The sequence below is a fragment of the Lycorma delicatula genome, chromosome 7, assembly GCF_047948215.1.
Source record: "Lycorma delicatula isolate Av1 chromosome 7, ASM4794821v1, whole genome shotgun sequence".
In the NCBI taxonomy this organism is placed as follows: domain Eukaryota; kingdom Metazoa; phylum Arthropoda; class Insecta; order Hemiptera; family Fulgoridae; genus Lycorma; species Lycorma delicatula.
This window is the reverse complement of record NC_134461.1, coordinates 52177958-52194004: the sequence shown is the minus strand read 5'-3', so window position 1 is coordinate 52194004 and position 16047 is coordinate 52177958. Positions and strand designations below refer to the sequence as shown.

The 16047-nt window shown below is 29.6% G+C and overlaps 1 protein-coding gene across 1 annotated transcript in view; it reads left to right on the top strand.

Moving 5' to 3' along the window:
- tweek (transmembrane protein KIAA1109 homolog tweek) overlaps positions 1–16047 on the top strand; it is a 260309-nt gene that overhangs the window by 157451 nt on the left and 86811 nt on the right. Inside the window, exons 49-53 of the mRNA XM_075370220.1 lie at positions 5300–5595; positions 9212–9416; positions 9628–9777; positions 13767–13984; positions 14232–14370. Coding sequence (XP_075226335.1) covers positions 5300–5595; positions 9212–9416; positions 9628–9777; positions 13767–13984; positions 14232–14370 — 1008 coding nt within the window. The remainder of the gene's footprint in view (positions 1–5299; positions 5596–9211; positions 9417–9627; positions 9778–13766; positions 13985–14231; positions 14371–16047) is intronic.

Here is a 16047-nt window from a genome sequence, read left to right as displayed (position 1 = left end):
CTGGCTAACAAGATGTGCAGGTTACATTTATTGTTACATACTTTACCGATGTTAATTGTTTCACCCCCTCTTCATACATTATTGTTATGGAGCATTGTTATACTTAATATATTATAAAAAGAAGAGTTTCCATAGTACAGTTTTTTTTTAATTTTTTGTGCTGTGAACCAAGTTATTGTATTATTAGTATAATAATAAATTGTTATCTTTTCATTTAAATTTTTATCTTTATCTTTAAATATTTTGTTTTAAGTTTCATTGTAAAATTTAAGCTATTCAAAAAACACATTTTTTATCTTAAAACTCTATTATTATTATAATTATTATTAATATTATTAATAATAATAATAATAATATATTTTAAATCCAAATAAAGACTATGCAATTTATAAAACAGACATCTAGACAGTTTTTCTAAGCTATATAAATGAGTCATTTGGAAAGTACTCAGCCTCATAAAGATTTTTCAGAAATTTTTTTTATTTTTCAACATCGTCACCTTGTGATTTGATACAGAAAACTTTCCAACTTTTTAATACATCAGTAAAATAAGCAGTTGCCTCAGTTTTGACCTTCAACCAGTAAGTCATTTCACCAGGTTTGTTATAAGGAAGTAATTGCACTCTGGAAGTAATCTGGTGGATACAGCGCATGTGGAAGCACTATTAAATTAAACTCTTTTTTATATCCAAAGGAGTTAAACCTTTTAAAACAAACCATTTTTTAACAGCTCCAACTTTAGTTTAATCCATTTTCAGAAAAAGACTGTTTGCTTTAATTATTACAAACGAACGACTAAATGCATACATCTAAAACTTTGCAGCATGCTATATAAAGGATCATATTTACAAGATATCATAGTCATTTGATCATACTTGTGCCATCATTTCTGTATCAGGCCGAGAACTTTCCAAACAACCCTAGTGTGAGTATTTAACACACATCTTCCTGTTTTCCAAAATCAGTTTTTGGTCAGGACTTGATGGGCAATGTTCCTTATCTGTTTCACTCCAGTTCACACATCTTTTCAATGATTGTATTTTCTGTTCTGTACCTTCTTTATCTTATGAAATAAGTTTTCCTAGGTAGACCTATTTTACTTAAATCATTTATCACCAAATTACAAATATTACTATTAAGTACTGTTTTTCCCTTTATTCTTTCATAATATAGCTGAACTCCTGTATCTAATCGACCTATATTTACAACATAGTGTCTTCCGTTTGTCCTTCAACATTTTATTACATTAACCTATCTATTCTCCTCAGCTTGAAGTATAGTAAAAACTGTGCTTTAATTTAGATACTAACAAGATTATTCTGTTAGGACTTAAGGTGCCAGGAAGTTGTGGGTGTGATACAGATAATACAAGTATGTTTTTTTAACATAATTAAATCGTATCAGTAACTTTTGGTTCTGCATTATGTAAATTAACCTTTTCTTAGATGAATATTGTTATTGTGCTTATTTAGTAATTACAAAAAAAAAATCATGAATTATATCTGAAAACATTTGTAAATACTAGTTTAGTACTTTAAAATGTTTGGACATCTATCCTTTATGTTCCAGATCGTAAGTTGTTAATGAATCATCCTTTTAGGTTTTTGAAGTCCATGAACCTGTTGATTTACCTCTCAGTGTAGTCAAAGAAGTATTATATGTAATACAGTATTATTTTTTTATATATAATATTTTTATAGTATTACTTTGGATTGTTCTTATTTATTGTATTTAATTAATATTTCAAAACTTGCTGTATTGCTGCCCCAATTTTCTTTTCTGATGTGAACACTTTTTAATACCATTTTTATCAGACAATAATCATGCATATAATTTTTAATGATGAAAAGTTTTAAAGGTTTATTTCTGCATTTATAATGCCATTCCCATGGTAGGATGGTGTAATATCTGCCTTTCATTCAGAGGTTCTGGGTTCAGGTCCCAGGTCCCAGTAAGGCATGACATTTTTCACACACTTTTAAGAATTTATTATCATCCATTATTGTGGTTGTTGCTTAGCGGGCTTAGCCTACTGTTAATAAGGGATGTTTTAAAAGAACTTCTTGGTTTCAATTATTATTTAAACAGCATTATATTTAAAGTATTACTTATTTGAATTTATATTTTGAAAGTGTGAATTCTGAAATTGTTTTTGTATTTAATACACTTCAATATGTGTACCATTCATTGTCCTGCACATACTCAGATGTTGTAATTCCCAGCAATTCCCACGTACTCGCCAATATATTGGTCGTAATGAATGCTACTGCTGCAACAATCTTCTCCTGTAGCTGGTTCTCCGAATAAACAATGTTTTGAAACCAAATGTTTAATGCAGCATAGACATGGTTGTTGTAATGTGGTGGAGCGCCATCTAGCTGATAGAAAAATAATCCTTTTTCTTCTTCTATATCATCAGTCTGCGTCGTAAATTTAATCTACCCAGAAACTTCCGTGGTATCTTGTACAATGATAATGAAATTTTGAACCGGATGTTTCTGTTTTTGCGTAGTACAAAAAATTTAATATTATCATTTATATTTTATGCTAGAAGAGTTTTTGGTAATTTTTTTCCTTTACTTTCAATTTTGATTTTTTGGTTCTGTCTTTAATTTTATTATCCGAGTAGGGAACCTTTTGCACTCCCTATCGGAATTAGTTAAGTTTTATATAGTTTCCTTTTTCTATTATTTTAGCTTTTATATTTTAAAGACTCCATCTACAATATTAATTTTGAGTTTTATTTCACTTTTTTAACTTTTGTTTTAATAAATTTTTATTATGTAATTTATATTAGTTTTAAACCTTATTCAGTTTTATTATTTTAGTGTTATTTTACCTTTTTATTAAAGAAAATTCCGGGCGATGATAACGCACAGACGTTTTTGGCCCCCCCAAAAAAAAAATCAGTCTGTGGAAAGATATTAAGATCAAACATATCACAGAAAATATCCCCATTAATTGTGCTTTCTACAAAAATGAACGAGCCCACAATGTGGTCATTCATCAATCCACACAAAATGTTGACTTTGGGAGAGTTCCGCTGATGTTTAATAATTTTATAAGGTGGCTGTGATCCCTAGGTCCTACAATTGTATCAGTTTACTGACTCACTAATGTGGAATGTCGCCTCATCTGAAATCACACATTTTCCAGGTTATCCTCATTTTCATTAATATTGTAAAGCATTACAGCTGCAAACTCCAATTTTTTCACTTTGTCATTGGGTTTGATTTTATATAAAAGTTGTATCTTTTATGTATCTAGTCATTCTGTTTTGATATTAGACAGCATGCCTGGTGAATTCCCCTTTAAAACACTGCCTTTCCTTAAACTGATTAAACCACTAGAATAATGTTTTATTTGTAGGCATGGCTTTGCCACATTCACATCGATAATTATGCTGAATTATGATAACTGATCTTGTTTCAATAAACCAAATCACGCACTCAACTGCTGCAGTGTTATCATGACTGAGAGTGAGACTGCCGACCGGATACATAGTGAAGGTTACACAGTGGTGCCAACCGCAATGAATATTTGTGATGAAAAACTTAGTAATATAACAAACATAAATATGAAAACCAGATCCTTTTAATTGATCCCATTACGATTTTTTGGAACCATGGAAGTTTTTTTATAAACCCCCACATTGTCAGAATAAATAAACTCTAAAATTCTAAAGCAAGCTAAAATTTTTCCTTTGGCATGTTTTAATTAAAAGTCAGTTGTTCTGCTACTGATATCATCTATTATTTAATTTGCAAATAGCTATTTATAAAATGAGTCTTTGCAAATGTTGACTAAAATATTAAGTTAATTAATTAAAATTTTATTGCTATTAGTAATTCTTTTTGTATATAATTTTTCAAGTTAGTGTGATTTGATTTTTTGTTTTCAATTTGTAAAAAGACTATAAAAAAAATTTCTGCCTAGTTCTCCCTGTATAAAATGCTTTGCTTTTTTTTACACACCTGTTTCATTATAAATTTACGATTATATTTATTTTTATTAATCATTTATTTATATTTTTATTGTTTGTTTTATCATGCTCTTTGTATCTTGTAGTTTTATTTAACTTATATTTATAATTGGTTTTTATATACTGTAATTGTGTTTGTCATGTTTATATGATGAAGTTTTGTAATTATTATCTATGTAATTTAGAACTCTGTTAATCATAATTACAGGTTGCTATTATTTTTAGTAATAAGGATATTGGTTGTTTATTGTATTAAAATTATTAGTTTCCTGTAAACTCATAATTCTGATTTTTTTATGTTTATATATTTAAAAAAGGATTATTTTATTATTTCATAATCTGAATTAAATTTTACTGTAAATTAAAAGGATCATAGTGATCTAATATGGTCTGATCAGTTTTACCTGATCAACTATTTTATCAGCCTTGAACTATATTATACATATATCATTTACAGCATCACCTGTAAGTAATGTGTTGTTTAAGTAACATCAAATTTTGTGGTCCTTAGCCACTAAAAAAAATCTCTGAAACATGTTGTGAAACTAGACCTAACATTGTTTATTTTGGGTGATTTATAGGCTTAATTAATATGGTTTTAGGCATTAACATTTTATTTTGATATTAAGAAGTCTGTTCAGTAGGTATATAACTTAAAGGCATTAAAACAAAAAGATTTCATAAATTTTCTTTGAAGTATGATGCTTTTCGTTCAATATATCTAGATTAGTGATTTTTCCTTTGTTAAAAACATTTCTAATAATCTTGCTTTGGAATGGCATCAGCTATGACAACATAATTTTCATATTGACCTCTCAGTTCTTAAAACATAACCCATTTAAATAGAATTCTCAGCTTTTCAATAATTATAATTTTTAATTGTGGGTTTTTTCAAAGTAAATTTTTTTTGCAAATGGCATCAGTGTGGTGATGGAGAACTTACTTATGAGTATTAGCTATGGTAATAAATAAATATATATATATATATTTATTAGTCACTGTATTGTAGCTAGTGAGTGAGTTTGATTCCGTAGCAACCTCACTCACGTGTTTAGTTATTACAGTTTAGTATATATTGTTTATTTTATCACAAGAAATGAGTATGTCATGGTGAAACACGTGTTTGACAATAGTCAGGAAAGGTACCTGATCATCTTTATGTATTGTGTCTGTATTATTATCAACTTTAAAACAAAGAAGTTATGCAAAAGATTTCTGAGATTTATTGACTTCTCTTTACAGATTTCATGAATACAATGATGATCTCTAGTAACTGTTTAGATTATAGGGATTTTCTAGATGTATTATGAATTGCAGGTTATTCAACTCTGAAAGAAGATCATAAATCACACTCTAGTCATCCAAGTCTTTATTCAGGTGGAGGAGGAGCTGGAACAGGAGGTCAAGGTCAAAGTACAGCAGGTAATAATGCACCTGAAAGTCAACATTCTATGACGAGTCTGGAGAACCAGAATTTCTCTCCCAGTTCTTATGTACCACCTACTTCTAAAGAAGGTGAAGACCTTTATACATGGATGGCCAAACAGCAAGAATTTGTACAACCTAAAGATGAAAAAGTTACCATTTGTGGAATTCCTAAAGGACATTATTGGGTAATTAGTCTTTTTTTTTTTTTTATAACTTATGTAAGAAGTTTATTATAATCTTGATGTTTAATTTATAAATTAGTATGTCTTATTTTAAATAATTTCTGAGAAGAAAGTAATTGTTATTTGTTTCCACTGCTTTTCTGTAAATTGACTTAGCTAGGATTTCTTAATTCATTTTTCTTTGTACAGTCCTGTCAGGACTCATTTTATCAGGAGTCTGCTGTTTGAATTTTATTTTTGTTTGATTTTATCACATACATTTACATTTAAATTCATCTGCATCACTTTATTAGTATTCCTTTATGTTTAGCAGAAAGCAGGATACAACATAAAAAGTGATGTTTATTTACTATTATTTAAACTGTAACTAGCATTTCAATAATGGTCAGGATACCAAATCATCTTAACAGTTGCCCTTCCTGCACTTTTTATAAAAAAAAACCACCCACATAAAGGTCTGATAAAAATGGGTAAAAATTTATAATGAATAATTAACTTTTCAGCTGAAACAGTTTAACCATAATATTGGAATGCATTTCTGTATCATATATTATTTACTTGGCACTTGTCTTAATATTTCACTTTGATTCATTTTTGAAAGGACTATTGCTGATGAATATTACCAAAATTTATAAGAAATTGAATTTGATATAAAGTATATGGGTTAATTTTTGCTTAGACAGTATTTTGAATTATATGTTAGCAGTTTAAGATAATAAAAAATACATTTATAAATAGGAAAGCAATTATTATTATTTTTTTTTCATTCATTAATCATAGTTAAAAAAATCATTGTAATTATAAATATTTCAAATTATCAAAAATTGATTTTTTTTTTTTTAACTGTTGCAAGTATTATAAGAGAAAAAAATTCTACACATTATCTAAGTAATAAATCAAACTTGCCTGTTGCTAGATACAATGAATAAGTTTGAAAAAGAAAACATTTTATGACAACCAAGAGAAATATAGATTTTAATAATATAAAACGCCTTTGTCAAAAACTCAGATATTTAAAAAAGATAAGTACAATGAAATTGTACTTAAGGGTTACAACTGTAGGAGTATGAGAATTGTTAGCCATATCTATCAGCTGTGCTGTTTAATAAAGTTAACTCTCTTAAGTACTCTGTAAATTGCCAAAAAGCATGAAATATAGAAAACAGAAGCAAAATATAATAAACCAGTTTTCTGAGATCTCTAAATTTAAACAATGTGAGTACATCCTGACCCCATAGGGGAATACACCCACCACCACCCTTTCTGTACCTAGCCATTATGCACTTTACTGGAGATCTTTAAAATTTTGGCATTTGACATATTTCAGTCCACCTCAGACAGGATGCCACCAATGTGAATGCCATAAGTGACATTCCCGTCGGTGTACTACTATCTATAAAGAACTCATAACAAAAATATCAACCAAGTGTTAAACAAGACTGAATGGACTAAATTAGCTCAAAGGAACTCTGCCTACCCAAAATAGGTAAAGTTGAGCCAGCATGCAACAGCAAAGTACAATAAAAACCTAAAAACAACAGAATCATAAACCTCAAATCAAAACAATAACAAGAATACAAGAAAGGAAACCCCAAGCAGGAGCCTGTATTCCTTCAGCAATTCTCTCTTTTGCTAAATAGACTATAAAGTTTTCCACAATTGCCCACTCGGCCTGATTCTCCGATTTACCCAGAGATCCAATACTGACCCATTAATATTGGGCTGAGAAATGGTCTCTGTGCGCATTAACTTGTACTTAGAGCATTTGTACAGTACGTGGTAGGCATCATTTAACCGTCCACACTGTGGACACATTCATGAATCCACCATGCCAAATCTCTGCAGTCTTTCCCTGAAGGCCCCATACCCAGAAAGAAATTGCATCACATACTTGTTCAGGTGTACCCAAGAGGCATTCCACAACATCAGGAAAGAGTTCATGTGTATAATACCCAACCTCATTCACTTGCCTGATCAAGCAACATGGCATTGCCTTGTTGCTCAATCTCCTGAACTTTCTCCAAAGTCAACTCACCATACTTCTTAACAACATAACACCGTTGCCTTTCTGATGCAATCAAGTCAATCAGTTTCACACCTGCAATCACCAAGATCGCCTCCCGTGAAATTGTACGGTAGCCTCCTGTCACCATTAACAATATAAAGGGTAAGCCCTTAATAATATATTCCTACAGCTTTTAAATTTTAAACTATCCACCCAAACAGGTGCCGCATGTGTCATAATTGCCTAGTACACGCCCTTTAACAGGATACTTGTGGTCTTTAAGTTAAGACCCCACACAGGATTGCCTACACATTGAATTCCAAAGAAGGCACTACAGGCCTTCTCTGCGACATATTGAAAGTGCCTCTTAAATTCCAGTTTCTCATCAAGAAACACCCCAAGGTACTTTTGAACTTGAACATATATTATACGCTGGCCTAACATTGATACAAGGGCTTGCCGCCTCACTGCCAAATGGCCTTTGAAGAGCATCATTGTGGTTTTCGCACTGTGCCAGAAGCAGCTCTGGGATTCTAAGGAATTGGATGAGGTATTCATACTCTTCCTCAAAAGATCTGACCAGAGGAACAGAGCCACAGCCTTCCCATCCATCCTAATAAACTCCTCAGTCAGACTGTCCTTACTGGCCTATGAAACTCCAGAGGCACACATCCAGAGGCTCATTCTCTCCAAAAGAAGAGGTAGAGTCATCTAACTTCACCTCAACCATTTTTTCAGGGGGTTTGACCTGCTTGGAACTTCCCGTCTTTTTCCCTCCTTATCAGACTTCAAATATCTGAATACTCACAAAAATAAAATAAAATAAAATTTAAATTTAAACAAAACACAATGTAAATACAAAAATAAACAAAATTCAAATATGAACAAGTAAATAAACAAAACCAATAAGGTCGTTGTAAACAAACAAAAACACTCCAATCATATCGCAGCAATATGGCTATCATCAAACACAACAACCAATCACAGCGAACAATATGGCGCCATTGTCAACATAAACAACCTCTATTGAAATAATATAAAATTTAACAATTGTAAACTAAATGTAGAACAAACAAAAATTATGTTATATATATCTAACACAATATTAGATAAAATATAACTACACAAGAAGGCACTTTAAAAATTAAACCACTCTTCAGGCTGATATCCTAGTTAGCCTTTGGGCTATCTAAGTAGTAAAATTCCTAATAATTAACAGATAAAGTAAAATTGTTAAATCTGTACAAAACCCAACAGGTTACCTCCTAACAGACAAAACAAAAACAATACTTGCATATAATAATAATAATTATTTTGCAAATGAAATCAGTATTTATGGAGCCTACACAAACACATCTGACACATTGAAGTCATGTACTGAACTACAATGTGAGTACAGTACTTAGTTTTAAAATAGTACATACTTAGTTGGTTAACTGCTATTTTAAAGTTTTTAATGAGAGTAATTGTCAATAGTACCTGTATAAAGTGGACATTTTTGACACCAACACTAAAATAACACACTATTCTAATGTATTTTACAAAAACACTACATTTTGTATTGAAACAAATTCCAAACTTGTGCAATTAAAATATATTTAATTTTTTTTTCAGCCGAATTCTGAAACAAAGATAGCTCCTGTCAATGTAGCACCAAATGGTGGTACTTTTGTGAATACAGATTATTTATTATTAGCTGCGGCAGGATATAGTTTATATCCTATGCACGATTCATTACGACTTCTTGATGCACATCTCATTTTTGAACCTCTTCTCTCAAGCCTTGGTGTTATGCCTCAGCAAATGATTAGCAGTATTGGTATGTATAATACTAAATATTTTTATATTATTTATATTTTAGCTCTTAAATTGGTGTTACATAATATTGAATTATTATATTAATATAATTTATTATTTTTAAAAATTGTAATGACCAAAATTTAATAAATAATTGATATTTAGTAAAAACAATATTACAGTATATGATGTAGATATTAAATTCAAAACTGACTAATTTTTCTTAATTACAGCAGGTGGTACAAATTCGTTAGATTCCTGGGGTTCAAATCTCTCCTTGATTGGTGGAATGGAAGCAATGAGAATAGATATTGTTGTTAGCGAGTTTGGAAAACCACAAGAGAAAAAGCCAAAACCTACTAAACCACAAACTACTAAAACAGGTATTTACTGATCTGTTAATTTAGGAAAATTGTTTACAACTGTGTAAAAATCATAAGAGTTGTGAAATTTGGATTGAAGATTTTCAGCTATGTAATTTGTTAATGGATCATTATTTTAACTTGCACACATATTAGCCAGCATTGTACTGGAGGTAATTGGTTATTTACAGCAGCATTATTTGAATATTTGTTTGTTGATATTTATATTAATTTTCTACCTGGAATAACAGTTTGAAAATTAATTTTAGCAGTTTAATATGTATAGTTTTTATTTTAGTTTCTTATCATTAATACTTATATTGAATTTTTTAAGTGTTTCAACTTTATCTACTTGTATTTATTTATTTATTTATTTAAGCATAGTATGAACTTATGAAAGAAATCATTAACTGAAAAAATAATCAAGAAATTTTACCTTTAATGATATCTAGAAAATTGTTATACACACTGTCTTAGGAAGTTTTTTCCATATTTAGGTTTATTCCCCTTATAATAACAAAAAAGTTAATAAACATAGATTTAAAAATAGGTTTTTTTTAGTTACAGCTAGCAAAAGATTTTCCCTGTATTTCTGCTCTAAAAGTCAATTAATGGTATTCTAAAACTGCTGACGCAAATTAAATGTACTTCATGAAAAATTGAAAAAAGGGAGTCCCAAAACTGTATCTCCAAGAAAATTGTTGTAAAACCCCCCAAAAAATGGAGTGAAAAAGCAATCTTTTTTGTATTTAATGTAAATCTATTTTGTTAAATTGCCAATTAAAATTAATTCTGAAAAATTTATGTGAAAAGATTGATTCTTAGAAAACTTTGTCCAATTAAAAAAGTAAATTCATCCCAAACCTAAAAAAAGTTAAAATAGGTATCTTTATTTAAAGTTTTTTGTTTAAAGTGATTAACTTACATACCTTTAATCTAGAGCAGTTTAATTTAAAATCATCAAATTTTTTCAATACAGGCTTTTTACATTTACTTTTTTACTTGATGTTTGTACAATCTTCTTTTCATTTCATATTGTATATTATGCATATTTATAATGGATAACATCCATAATTTCACAGTTAACAACACTATATATTATTTCCAAAAAACGGGTATTTTTTTGCAAAATTTATTAAAAATGATTGTCTTTTCACCACTTCTTATTGGTTTACTTTAATTTATATTTCAAAATTCTGTAGGAAGAATTGTCATTACCATCAATATGAGATTGCATAATACAAGATCACATATACAATAATTTACTGTTCTACAGACTTAATTTCTGATTCTAACAGAAGAAAAATGATAATAATTATATAGCACTGCTTCATTAGAATACAGCTTACTGCCTATATCAGGTAAAAGAACAATTTTATTATGAGCCATTTCAAACATCATTTAGACTCGAACTGATGTAAAGGTTTTGTATTTTATTCACAGTACAATAATAAAAATATGACTGTCAAACATAAGACTATAATTATAATAATGTTGACAAATAACACCAAAATTTACATTCATTGTTCATGAATTAAAAGTACTAGACCATAAAAAATATTTTTAGTATTTTCATTGCAATCATTTCTTGCTGAATATGAGATTGAGGTGCTGGATCACATTTATTTTAATGAAAGTGCTTAGTATCAATTAGCAGCTTCATGAATAATTAAATTAGCTTAATGTGAAAAGTCACACTTATGACCAACCATTGAATATGTATTGAATTGATGTTTAGTATGCAACCTCCTGTCTCCTTGTTATAGGTCCTTTATTTTTATTTTGTTTAAACTCTACATGAAGAAGTTATCACATAAGAATCCAACAATTCATTTGTTTGAGGAAAACAGATAAGAATGTTGGTTTTTTAACAAAATGAAATTGTTTTACTGCTGATAAGACAATACTAGTTGCAAAAAATTTTTTTCATAATGTGGCCTCAAAAAGTTTTGGCTACCATGATCTCTAGATTTTTCAGTTTCAAGATTTTTTCTTTTGGAGGTGTATTGAAAAAGTGTAATTTTTGAGATTAATACCACATATGAGGTGTGTTAACAAATTAATGAAAATTTTAAAATTTTGCCGTTTGTATTAGTCTGATTCTCTGGATTTTTTCATTGTTGTATTGGTAAACATGTCTGAAAAGTATCTGTACATGTTTAGCCATACTGGATGTTTAGTCTGTTGTCAGCTGTCAAAAGGATAACGCATGTTTTGGTATGATCAGCAATTTTTTATTTGTATAAATAATGGATCAGAGAATTTGTATTAAATTTTGCTATAAGAATGGAATAAAGTATACCAATGTTTTAAAAATGTTAAATATTACTTTTGGTGAGTCTGCTATGAGTAAAGCGAGAATTTACAAGTGGTGTAAGCGTTTCCAAGAAGGTAGTGAAGACGTTGAAGATAATGAGCGCTCCGAATGCCCTAGCACATCAACAACCAATGAAAACGTGGAAAAAGTGAAAGAATTTGTTATGAATAATTGCCAAATCACAATCAGAGAAGTCGCTGATGATGTTGGGATATCAATTGGCTCATGCCATGAAATTTTTTCTGGTGTTTTGGATATGAAATGTGTGACAGCAAAATTTGTGCCGAAATTGTTGAATTTCAAACAAAAACAGCGGCAAGTGGAAGTTGCTAAATGAAGTCAACAACAATGCAGAACTACTGAAACGTGTCATAACAGGTGATGAAACATGGGTTTAGGGATATAATGTCGAAACGAAGGCTCAATCGTCCAAGTGGAGGCATTCTAGATCACCAAGACTGAAAAAAGCTCGACAAGAACAGTCGAATGTGAAGGATTTTAATGGCATAGTGCATCATGAGTTCTTGCCACAAGGTCAAATGATCAATAAGGAGTATTACCTGCAAGTTCAATGCCATTTGTATGAGGCAATCCGAAAAAAATACCTGGATTTGTGACAAAGCAATTTATGGCTTTTTCACCATGATAATGCGCCTGCTCACAGTTCATTGCTTGTTCTTAATTTTTAGCCAAAAACAAGACTGTAATAGTACTCCAGCTGCCATATTTGTCAGACATGACCCCATGTGACTTTTTCTATTCCCAAAAATAGAAATAACCTTAAAGGGCCGTCATTTTACAAGCATAGATGAAATTAAAAGCGAATAGCTGATAGAGCTAAACACTATTCCAAAGATTTTATTCCAGAAGTATTTCGGGGATTGGAAAAAGCACTGACATAAGTGTATAATATCTAATGGGGACTATTTTGAAGGGGATAACATTAATGTAGACAAATAAATAAAATTTTTTCCAAAAAACAAAAATTCTTGTTACTTTTTGAACACACGTTGTATGTGGTCAAAACGTATCCAACCTTGGCTTATAAAGACAAAAATACTTAATCTGATTAGTTCAATGACTTGTTCCCAAAGTAGGCCTCTTGTAATGGGACACTTATCTCAGCATTGTCTCCATTGTTGGAAGTATTTTTAAAAGTCATTTTTTGTAAACACTATAAGTCCTTGTTGCAATTCTTTTGATCTCTTCTCTGTCTTCAAATCTCTTTTCTTTAAGTGGAATTTTAAACTTAAGAAAGAACCAAAAATCAAAAATTGTCTGGTGAGTAAGGAGCCTTCTGAAGTTGTTTTTTGCTGTGTTTTGCCAAGAATCTCTGAATAGATTGTGATGCACAGGCTGGAACATTGTCGTGGTAAATTTTCACGACAGATGAAGGTCATACTGATGGACTTTCTGATTATCAAGGCATGGTTCATCATGAGTATAATCCTTAAAAACAAACTGTTGATAAAGAATATATAACTGTTCTTTGTCGGCTAATAGCTGCTCTTTGATGCAAGAGATCGCACATCTTTGGGAAAGTGGTGATTGGAAATACGATTTTATTTTTTAATTTAGAAAATATTTGGTTTCATAATATATGTATGTTTATTTTTTCAGGTGATTTTTTTTAACTATTTTAGTTTTTTTTTAATTACTTGATTATTATTTTTTGCTTATTTCACTTTTTCAGATTCAAAATTTTTCTTAGAAATTCCACCAGAGACTCCTGCGTTCCTTTGTGAAAGAGTTGGTGTAGAGTTAGAAATGTGTAGACTGGCTGATATGACTATAGTTGAAGACCTTAGTAGACAAAGAAGGAATATGTTATATGTTTCTAGAGGCCAGCTGAAAAAGAATTCTAATACTACTTTGAATCTCAGTGTTTCTGTTAGATACATTTCTCAGCAGGTCAGTTAAATCTTATTTTAATTTACATCTAATTAATTTGTGAAGGTCGATAGTGAATTAAGTTATTAAATAATGTCAATAATATTTTTCCATTTGTTTTAGAATATAATATTCAGGGTAATATTGTGATGTATGCATTTCTTATTAATGCATGATTATTTAAGTTTAAGATATAAATATGTTGAAGTATAGAATAGTCTAATCTTTGTTACTAGATCTTAAAATATGTAATGTTTTTTTTTTTCAGGTAAATATGCCTCTTTTAAGGCTACTTCATCAAATAAGTAATATGTATCAGAATGTTAAAGAAACACAGTCTGAACTTCGAGAACAACAGCCAGATAACAAGAATAATGCACCAAAGACTCCTCCAGCTAATAATTCTGGTAATAACTTTAATAGTTATTTTGCTTTTTATTTCTTTTTGTTTTATTATCAAAATTATTTTATAATTAGATTGCAAAAAAAAATATTTTATTGTACCCATTAATTATTAGTATATCTAATTTACTTTTCTATATAATGAATGTATCCATGTTAAGGCATTTATCACATGACATCAACTTTTGCAGACTTCTTACCAAAAAATTTCTCCTGTCAAACTAACAATAAGTTATTAACCTCAACCATAACTTTTACAGCATTCGCCAATTTGTTTTAAAATGCTGAATACCCAGCCAGCCTAAGTGAAGAACGCAGTCAAATGATGCCAAGTCCAGGCTGTAGAGAAATAATGCAAAATCTCCCAGTTGAACAGCTCTGTGAAAGTAAAACCAGCTCTGTTTAGCAGTATCCAGCCACCCATTGTGAACATTCTATATTTATTTTCAGTTAACCTAGAGAATTTCTTTAGCATTATACAATAAATGTCTGACAGTTGTAATTTTTTAAATTCGATTGGTGAAATTCTTTAACATCCAAACTCTGTTAATGTAATTTTTCACTTTGTTAGTGTAGTGTTTGCTTGACCTATTTTTGGCTTTCACAAGAACAAATGTGCATCCACACTCATTCACCTAATTATGGTAATTGCATTAATTTCGTTGACAAGATATTCACCATTGATGAACTTTGGCAGTCTTGTCTGTTATTCCTGTTAAAACCAAATTTCAACATGCTTTTCAAAATTGATTGGGGTGAGAATGACAAATTCTCTCTGTTTCAACAGCACTGAGTAGATGGTAGACAGATGGATGGAGGATAAGATTTTAACAAGATTGGTGGTGGTTGTTGTGCAGCTTATTGATGCCATGACAATTGGTTTATTTTCAACAACCAATCAAAAATTCCGTAACATTGTTTTAAATAATTTTCTTTTTGTACCTACTTATTAAAAGAATCATCATTCTAATATAAGTTGTTCTCTCAAAAGTTATTTACAGTGAATATTTTTTAAACCAGATATTCTTTTTATTTATTTTGTTTTTTAAACTGGTTACTCACACAACTTGATGTTTATTAGTGATTTATTAATAATATTACAAATACTGTAATTGAATATCTCCTAAAAAAATAAAAATAAATAAACTAAACCATCAACAGAAGTTCATCATTGCTGAAACAAATACAAAATTATCATCAATGTATATGAATTAATTGTTCTTTTAACTTTAGATATAGTATTTATTCATAAACTCAACTTACAATTTTAAAATAAATTTTGTCAAAAATATTAGCTAAAAATTAATAAATCTCATAAAATCTATGTATTTTTTATTAGATTTAAGAAATTGTATTTAATTCTAGGCTATGTTATCAAGATATGGGTAGAACAGAAAACTAATATGATTACAAAATGATAGTTTAGTATACCTTGAACATCAAGTATTACCATTCTTAAAATTGTAACAATAACAACAAAGTTTTTTATGTGGTTGTCCACTTTATTATGTGGGTTAATCTCTTTTAAATCATCAAATTAAATCAGTACTGAATATAATTTTACATGGTAGGTGATTTGTATTGCTGATTGTTGTTATAATAGTCTATGCTAATAAAAATAATGTATTTTAAAATATTATTCTTTTATGTAAAATGTTTTTTATTTTAAATTGTAGAAAGAG